Consider the following 10,000-nt stretch of genomic DNA (forward strand, 5'->3'; position numbering starts at 1 on the left):
TTTTTTTTTTTTTTTTTTTTTTTTTTTTTTTTCTTTTTTTTTTTTTTATTACAAAATTCTGGGGTACAATCTCGTATTTTTTTATCGAAATATTTTTTGGGTATGCAAACCAAAGACAATGATGCCCTTAGGTTACAGAATAAATGAAGTTTTCCGGAAAAAAAGAAACACACGGCCACAAACAATAATACAATAGAGAAAATCAAAGACGAGGCAAAGATAAACATAGGGGGAAGCATGGAAGGAACCAAGTCACCCAACAAAAGAAAGAAGTGCCAAGTTCCCTCGTTAGCCTATGGCATGCGCCCAATGTCACGGTCATGCTTGTCCAAAACGTGTTGCATGTAGCCGTGTGTCAAATCTCACGGTCATACTTGTGAGGTCCCACATTGGTGGAAGAGAGAAACAAAACATTTCTTATATGGGTGTGGAAACCTCTTCTAGTAGACGCATTTTAAAACCATGAGACTAACGAGCTAAAACGAACAGTATCTACTTTTAAAACCATGAGACTAACCATGAGACTAACGAGCTAAAACGGACAAATTGATTGGGTCAATTCACAATACAACCCAACCTTCTATCTTCGAGTAAAATTATCGAATTATTTTTTAATTATTTAAAAAATAATAGTAATAACTAAAATGTCATATAATTGAACTATCAAATATTTACGAGTCATAATGCATCACGAACATTAGTTACAAACGTCAAACATACTAATCTTAAAAGTAAGGTATAATAGGGTTGAGTTGGATTGTACCTCAATTTCCGTGTTGGTCGCATTTATCAGACAAAAAAGATATCAAGGAGTTTTCGAACTTCTTAAATTGGACTTTAAAAAAATGCCAAATTCACTAAAATTAAAAACACTACCTCGTACAATTTAAATTTTTGTCACTTAAATTGTCGTCCTATGAATAAATAGAAAATGGAGAAAATTAAATTAAATTAATAATATTTTTTATTGTGATATTTATTTACTTCATACCCTTTTTAAATATACATGTACTTAACCGTCACAGTCCTACGCGCTTTCTTTTTCTTCAAATAATTATTAAAAAAATGAAAAAATGAAAAAAAATAAAATAAAATAAAAACCCTTTTAAATTTATAGCATCACATAAAAAATAAAAATAAAATGAAACTATGAAGTTAATATTAATTTTTCTGTAAAAAAAAATAAAAAATAACTATCCAAAACTTTAATTACGTATGAATTAATTTATAGGATTCTAATTTAATACATAATAGATCACTCGCTTAATAATTAAAGTCATAATCCAAAATTTAGAGTTATATTATACATAAAAAATAAATAAATTTAATATATAATAGAACCACCAATTAATTAATTAATTAATTAATATATATCGAGTTTAAGCCTCATAGATAATTATTTAATTATTAATTTTTTGATGCATTATTTTTGTAATTTAGCTTTCATCCCAATAAATTATATATATATATTTATTTATTTATTAAGGAGATTTAGTATTAAATTATAGTTTATGGTATATATTATATTTGATATTATTTTATTATAAGGCAAATATCTAGATATTTGCATCTTAAGTATCTTTCCATATTCTTGTAATTTATTTGATTATAAATAGATAATTTTCGCACCATTTAGATATGGTGGATTATGCCAACATTCTCATGATATCATAACGTTTAGCAACCCCGATACTTTCTTTTCAATGGCTTCTATGACGCAGGAGGGGTAGTCACCATGGTTGCCACATGCAGAGCCGATTGATTACTCTTCGGCTCCACCTTTTTGACCTTCAAATCACCCATTGTCATAGTACATACAACCTCACCCTTTTATTTCGACTCCATTTAGCTAACAACTTAAAATATCTACCAGCTTCCCGGGCCTCGGATTCCGAATTATACATACATACGTCTAATATTATTATTATTATTATTATTATTTTGCAATGCCATTGGAACCACGCCACATTAATTGCAAATTGGAAAAGTAAATAAATAATGGAGGAGATGAGAGGCAAAGTTTGGAATAAATTTTGTAAAAGAAATCCCAAGTTTCTCGTGATTCCCTTTCCTTCTTCTCCCAAATTCACCGCCCCCTTCTAACAAATTTGAACTCTCAAACCTTTTGTTATTTTCACTATTCATTTCCCTTTTTCTTCCTCCAACTCTCGAGTCAACAAAGTTAGCTATCGATTACGACGTATTACAATCATACTATATAAACTTCTAGAATCATCTTCGAGAACCTCTTAAATTGGCTACACGTTTAGTATACCATAGCCGTCAATTTAGACTGTGCCTAGAAATGCTCGGAGCATTATCTCGAAATGAGGTTTGCTCTAAGTTATTTAGACTGTGTCTAGAAGTGCTCAGAGCATTATCTCGAAATGGGGTTTGCTCAAAGCTATCGTGTATAAGATGACATAAAACTAGTTTGTAAAACGCTTTTAGAGTAATTGTTATAAAAAAAAATATATACTTTATGAGTGTTCATATGGCTCGATAACCCGATCAGTCCATACTACCTAACCTGACCCACAAAGATTTGGTTAGGTTATTTTTTTTAGTTGGGCTGGGTTGAATTTTTGAAAAATACAAAGTTCAAATTCTCGGGTTGAAATTTTAAAATAAGAGTAACAATCCAACCAAATCCTACGGTACTTTTAAAATTATTATAAAAATTAATAATATTTGACGTTTGTTATCATGTTAGTGATGTGTTCATGAGATATAAATGCTTCACATGTGAGATTGTGAATAAATATAATTTTTTTAAGAATAATTATATAAGGGATTTATTAATTTATTAAATTGTAAGTTTAAAAAAAAATAAATAAAAATATTATTTAGGTTATATTTAATTAAAATATTAATATACATTTTAGAAATAGAAACACGGAAAAAATAATACTTTTATTTTACATATTTATGAAAATTTTAGAACAAGAAAAACAATAATTGATATTTAAGTAAAATATTAATAAATAAATAAAAAATGATTCTCCATCACATGTTAGGAGGGAGAGTGTGGATAATGTGTATAATGCAGCCACGTGGCGAACACGAGACATGCATTCGATCTGTGAAACCCAAAACCTGGCGGTTCCAAGCTGTGTAACGCTGGCTGGATAATCCTCTCCATGTGCTGCAAAACGACTGCGTTTGCCCCACTCCTACACGTCCATCCCTACCCTACCTTCTCCCTTTTGGGCCGGCCCAGCCCAGCCCAGCCCAATTCTCTCAAAATCCAATCCACGTCAAATCAATTACAATCCCACATGGCTTTTAGTTTTTTTTTCTCTTTAAATATTTAATCGGTATATATATATATATATATATATATATATATAATTTTAAAATAAACATATGTCAAATGAAATACTTGTAATGTCATAATTGATTTAACTATAATCAAATAAACTTCTCTATGTGGTAGGTCGAATACTACATCTTCAGACAGCAAAGACCCAATATCGAGGTGTCAAGCTTTTCCGTCGATATGAGCTCCTGGGGAAGATTAGCATGTTATCTCTAGAGTAGCTTTTAAACGTTAAGCGACAACCCTTCCACTCGACACTGTTGGATCACAAGGCCAACTTCCGTACCTGCTCGATGGGTGGGTCTTGTAGTCAAGCTCCCTTCTGACTTTCCACTTGAGGGTCAATCTCTGTCTGGTCCGAGAAAACCTTTACATGCCTCCGTTACCTTTTGGGAGACCTACGTCCTATAGAAACTGTCTATCTAAGACTGTCCATTAAAGAATGTTATCGTAATTTTCAAAAGTTGAAAGGTTTTATCGAAATTTTTGAAAGTTTACGGATATTTTTAAAATAAACGCAAATTTAAGAATATATATATATATATAAAACAAACCTAGAAAGATTAAATTAAAAGTCGTGAATCTTTTGACTATTTAGTTCATAAAGTTTTTAAATCATTCCCTCGTTTATATAAAATATTGCTTAAATTCAAATTTTCATCAGCACATTTATTTTATTTTTTCAAAAATAAACATTGCAATTTATTTTAATAAATACATTTATTCACTGTTGTAACGTTGAAAAGTCAACATTCGTTTTTTTCTTTCGGATTTACTCCATATAACGTTTTAGTTAAATTTCTACCTCATCGACCATTTTCAAACATTTATATAATGTAATGTTACCATTTGTAAAAGAATAATTGGAAGTTTTTTTTTTTTAATAATTAACTATATATATATATATATATATATATATATAATTTATCTATTCCTTCCATGATACTGTAAATATTTACTTAAGAGGGTAAATTTTATAAATCTTGTTAGATGAACATGACCCTCCACAATGGTATGATATTGTCGACTTTGAGTATAAGCATTCGTGGTTTTACTTTGGGCTTCCCATAAGGTCTCTTTTTTTTTTTATTAGAAACTAATGAACATTCCCTAAATTAGTCGAGGTGAGACTTTCATCATCCAACACCTCCCATCAAATAAAGTACGACGCCTCCCCTTAATCGAGGCTCGACTCCTTTTTCTTTTGGAGTCTTAGTCATTTTTTATTATACGTTCGAGGAGGCTGACTCATTTTCTTTTGGAGTCCTTTGTTCGACATTGGAAGATTTACCAATCTATTGACACGACTAAGTTTAGAGCATGACTCTGATACCATGTTAGACGAACACGACTCTCTACAGTAGTATGATATTTTCTACTGAGTATAAGCTCTCATGACTTTGTTTTACTTCCCAAAAATCCTACCAACGGAGAGAGTATTCTTTAATTATAAATCCATCGTCATCTTTTACGTTCTTGTATTGGAACTTTCATCATGGAAGGAAGTTTTCAACTAGACATTATTACATAAAGTAGAATATTATTAGGATAAAGTAGAATATAGAGTTTTGACTCAATTATGGTAAAATTTTCAAAATTAATTGATATAATGGTGAGGGGAGGGCCGAAAAGTTACTTTTACCACAGCGAATTTTACCGTTAGTTTTATTTTTACTGTGTTGACTGTGAGTTTGGGCAGAAGCGTAAGCTTAAAAATGTTTGTCTCTTTTGTATACAACAGAGAAACGTGAAGTTTTCAATTGTTTTGTACGAAACGGATCATGTGAAAAGAAAAGAAAAGCAAAACAATCATCAAATTGAAAAACTCTCATCCTGTAATAGCGCTTTGCCCACTCCCCCAGCGGCCCATCTCCGATCAGATCTGTTCCCTTATTCTCTAGATCTGCCCACCAGCGCCCCACCGGAACAACGACACAGGAGCCCTTGATTCGTTTTTATCCAAATTTACGTTGCATTATGCAGAATTCTTGCTCCCCGATGTTCTATCATGAGCATTTTCAGTGAGGAAATCGGTGACATAGATAGGGTTTTTCGGTTGATTTTTCTGCAATGGGATCGGCTCAGTCCGGGCAAGTAGCGGAGGAACGGGAGGAGGAGGACGATGATGGTGATGATAATGTCGAGCCGGCTAGCGGCGAGTTGGAGAACTATTTGGTGAAGAAGGTTCTGGAGCAGGAGCCAGAGATGCTACCATGTCACGCATTGGCGTCGCCCTTGTCTCCTCAGCTGTCGTCCCTTGGTACGCCTCGATTGGGGCCGGTGATCAAGGTTTGGGATCCGTATAATGTTCTAGCGCCGCCGCCACAGCTTCCTCCGCCCCCGGTGTTCACACGGAGCTTCTCGTCGAGTTCGATTGACGACGATCGAGTGGTCATGGAGGTTTTTCTGATCAGCCATGGGGAGTACGAGTTGAATTTGAGATCGGACTTGGTCGGCGGACGGTGCCCTGAAGCGGCTTTGACGCCGAAAGGTAAGCGGCAGGCAAGAGCGTTGGCTGTGTTCTTGAAATCTCAGGGGGTTCGTTTCAATGCCGTGTTTTCGTCTCCCTTGGATCGGGCCCGATCGATGGCCGCTTCAGTCTGTCAGGTAGTGATTCCATCGCGTTATGCTCACAAACTGTTTGTTAAAAGTCCTCTGAGACATCCAATTCTGTTTTAACTTAGGATTGAATCGATTCAACTTCGTTTGTTCATCTCTTGTTCATCTCTTGTTCATCTTTGAATTAGATGGATAACTTTGAAGCCAATTTAGAATCCATGAAGTTTATAGAACAAACAAGTATTGAATGCTACTGATCTTAGCCATATTATTTCAACTATGATGATAATCAGATGATGTTCTTTGTTGAATTCTTGAGGGGTATGGATGATTTGTTCTGTTGAAGTTGGATTACAATGGTTGAAAATTTGATTGAAACGGGTCGATGGCGTCGATGATTCATCGGTTAATGCCAGCGTTTGATCCTTTTTTCTGCATTGTTCTTCAATTTTGTAAACCATCTATGAAATGAACTTGCAGGAAATGAATTTTTCAGAAGAACAAATACAAAAAGCAGATGCCCTTACAGAGATGAGTCATGGACACTGGGAACATTGCCTCCGGTCCGATATATATAAGCCTGAAACATTGAGCTTCATTGATAGAATTCAACCCGACTTCGCTGCACCAGCTGGAGAATCGTTAAGGCAGGTCGAGTTCCGTATGGTTCATTTTCTGAACGCGACCATCTTGGAGCTTCCTGAAAAGCTGAGATCAGACGTTGCAATCCGTCCCAATGAGACGCTTCAAATGTCGCACGAACTAACCAATTCAATTCACGATCGAGATGCACATTCTCTCCAATCATCCCCACATTGGGACTTGCCTCACAGGCAGCGACATGGGATCGCGAGGAAGAAGTCAGGCAAGAGCAGGCTACAAACCGTGACTACCACCGAAGAACACGAAGCTGAAGACGAGATCTCCCCTCGGGACGCCCCTCTAAATATCAGAAACTCGTCATCATGTACGACGTGTATCGGCATCTTCACTCATTCAATTCCAATTAAATGTCTCCTCACAGGCCTCCTAGAATGCAGCTTGGCAATGCTGCACAAGTTTTGCATAGATGATTCATCTGTGACTGTTTTACAACATTCACTAAAGTCGGGCTGGCAGATAAAAACGATGAACGATACCGCACACCTCAGGCTTCTCTAGCGTTCGATTCAATCGATCGATCGCTGTAGGATGATCTGTTCTTACATATTGACCAAATCTTCCATTTATATAATTCTTGGAATGAACTTCTCTAGCAGGCAACATTCCTGCGTTCCTGTTGTAAAACCATTAGCATCCTCACACAGAATACTGTATCAAGTGATTCTTTTGATATCTACCATTTATCATTGATCTTATATGATTACACACGCTCGATGTTTTTGCAAATGCAGGTCAGTATCGGTCTCGGTATCGGTATCGGTGCTCGAGATTAATCACCTGGAGCTGAGCGATGGATTTGGATGGGAAATCTGCTTGGTTTTGTTCTTTTTATCACCTTAAAAGTACATTTCTGTTGTTTGTTCTTGTTCTTGGGTCTTAGATTCTTTACCATAAATCCCATGAATCTTTATGTATTAGCAGTTTCTTCTTCATTGGCTGCTAAAACATTTATTACAGTGTAAGCAATAGCTCATGTTGGTATTTTTTTTAGAATTTTTAAAAAATTAAGGATATTAATAAAGTTTTAATTTTTTTTTTTTTTGAAATAAAGTATAATAGTTTTTATCTATTTTTAAATTTAAAAAAATATATTTTTGAGGGTACTTTTTAAACAAATATTAAAAATTTCATAAAAAAATAACAGACACTAGACGTTAAAAAAAAATGGGGTACAAATTTAATTATGGACGCCTGTTTGCATTCCAACATTCCTTCTCCTTTCAAGATCTATTTAAGTGTTTATTGGTCGTGAATATTTGAATAGGACGAATTGCTCGTGGTTTGCTTTAGAATAAAATAATTAGAATGTCGGGTGAATTCACAATAATAGGCCCATGTTGACTTTCCTGTTGGATGAAAGTCCCACGTCGGCTAATTTAGAGAACGATCATGGGTTTATAATAAAATAATACTCTCTTCATTGGGATGAGACCTTGGGGAAGCCCAAAGCGGGGTTTATAATCAAATAATATTCTTTTCATTGGGATGAGACGCTTTGGGGAAGCCAGCAAAGCCATGAGAGCATATACTCAAAGTGGAAAGTATCATACCATTGTTGAGGGTTGTGTTTATATCATACCATTGTTAAGGGTTGTGTTTATATCATACTACTGTTGAGGGTTGTGTTTATCTAACAATTCCAACCTTCCTTCTCCTTCCACGGTCCATCTGAAAGAGAATTCAATATTCATTGGTCTCGTGAATAGGACGAACCAAGCCAAGCCAAGAAAGCTTCTTCTATAAATAATTATGAACATGTTGGATGAAAGTCCACATTGGTTAATTTAGAGAACCGATCATGAATTTATAATAAAAAATTATTATCTCCATTAATACGAGACCTAATTATGAACGTGTTGGATGAAAGTCTCATATAGATTAATTTAGAGAATAACATGAATTTATAATAAAAAAAATATTATCTCCACTCTAAAAACTCTGTTGGCGCCGATTTGGCTCGCAGTGGCGATTCCGTTGAAGCCCTTAGCGCCTTCTTCGCCATGCGAAAGCTTGCCCTCAGTCCTACTCTCTCCACATTCCCCTGCGCCATCAAGTCCTGTTCGGCTCTGTGCGATCTCGTCTCCGGCAGGCAGGCTCACCAGCAAGGTTTGTCTTCGGCTTTGAGACTGATCTTTTTGTGTCATCTGCTCTATCGGTATGTACTCGAAATGTGGCGAGTTGAAGGATGCACGAGAACTGTTCGACGAAATTCCCCTTCGAAATCTGGTCTCTTGGACGTCAATGATTACTAGGTAATGCTGTGTTTTATAGCTTATGTTGATAGATGAAGTAAATTTGAACTTCTATTCACAGTCTTAACACCATCGGATTTAAGACTCAAAGCTGATAAGTTACTGTAAATGTGCTATTTTATTCGAATTCCTTACAATTTTCTTCACTCGTAGAGTTTTAATTTAAGACTCTTATCATGTTTGTTGGAGGAGGAAACACAGATTGAAGATGGCAACAATGTTCCTCTCGACTCAGTCGTCATGGTTTCAGTTTTATCCGCTTGTTTTCAAGTGTCGGGTAAGGGGATCACGGATGGAATCCATGGCTTTGTGGTAAAGAAAGGCTTTGATGGGAGCGTTGGAGTTGGAAACACATTGATGGATGTGTATGCAAAATGTGGGCATCCTTTGGTTTCTAGGAAGGTGTTTGATTGTGAGGTCCCATGTCGGTTGGAAAGGGGAACGAAACATTTCTTATAAGGGTGTGGAAACCTCTCTCGAGTAGACGAGTTTTAAAACTGTGAGGCTGACGTCGATACGTAACGGACCAAAATGGACAATATCTGCTAGCGGTGGGCTTGAGCTGTTACTAATAGTATCAGATCCAGTCACTGGGCAGTGTGCTAGCGAGGAAGTTGGGCCTCAAGTGGGATGGATTGTAAGATCTCACGTCAGTTGGAGAGGGAAATAAAGCATTCCTTATAAGCGTGTAGAAACCTCTCTCTAGTAGACGTGTTTTAAAACCGTAAGGCTGATGACAATACGTAACGGGCCAAAACGGACAATATCTGCTAGTGGTGGGCTTGGGCTGTTACAAATGGTATCAGAACCAGACACTGGGCGGTGTGCCAACGAGGACGCTGGGCCCCAAGGGGGATGGATTGTAAGATCTCACATCGGTTGGAGAGGGGAACGAAGCATTTCTTTTAAGTGTGTGGAAACCTCTCTCTAGTAGACGGTTTGAGGCTGATGGCAATACGTAACGGGCCAAAACGGACAATATCTGCTAGCGGTGGGCTTGAGCTATTACAAATGGTATCAGATCCAGCCACACACTGGGCAGTGTGCCAACAAGGACGCTGCGCCCCAAGGGGGGTGGATTGTGAGATTTCTCATCGGTTGGAGAGGGGAACGAAGCATTCCTCATAAGAGTATAGAAACCTCTCCCTAGTAAACACGTTTTAAAACCGTGAGGCTGACAACGATATATAACGGGCCAAAAGAGACA

At 36.4% G+C, this 10,000-nt stretch overlaps 2 protein-coding genes across 3 annotated transcripts in view; both read left to right on the plus strand.

Moving 5' to 3' along the window:
- Positions 1 to 10,000, plus strand: part of LOC111435338 (mitochondrial phosphate carrier protein 3, mitochondrial-like) — a 22,104-nt gene that overhangs the window by 3,166 nt on the left and 8,938 nt on the right. The window contains exon 2 of the mRNA XM_023072805.1: positions 6,258 to 6,260. The gene's annotated coding sequence lies outside the window, so the exon portion shown is untranslated. The remainder of the gene's footprint in view (positions 1 to 6,257; positions 6,261 to 10,000) is intronic.
- On the plus strand, positions 5,075 to 7,248 carry LOC111435334. 2 transcript variants are annotated; one of them, XR_002709070.1, is made up of 3 exons: positions 5,075 to 5,926; positions 6,359 to 7,096; positions 7,130 to 7,248. XR_002709070.1 is itself a non-coding variant. In XM_023072797.1 (2 exons), exons 1-2 carry the CDS (start codon positions 5,390 to 5,392, stop codon positions 7,037 to 7,039), a joined length of 1,218 nt encoding a protein of 405 aa, XP_022928565.1. In that variant the 5' UTR covers positions 5,075 to 5,389; the 3' UTR covers positions 7,040 to 7,248. The 2 variants fall into 2 exon arrangements, 1 of the variants encoding a protein (XP_022928565.1); XM_023072797.1 differs by having other exon boundaries at positions 6,359 to 7,248.

The sequence above is a fragment of the Cucurbita moschata genome, unplaced genomic scaffold (assembly GCF_002738365.1).
Source record: "Cucurbita moschata cultivar Rifu unplaced genomic scaffold, Cmos_1.0 Cmo_Scf00048, whole genome shotgun sequence".
Lineage (NCBI taxonomy): Eukaryota > Viridiplantae > Streptophyta > Magnoliopsida > Cucurbitales > Cucurbitaceae > Cucurbita > Cucurbita moschata.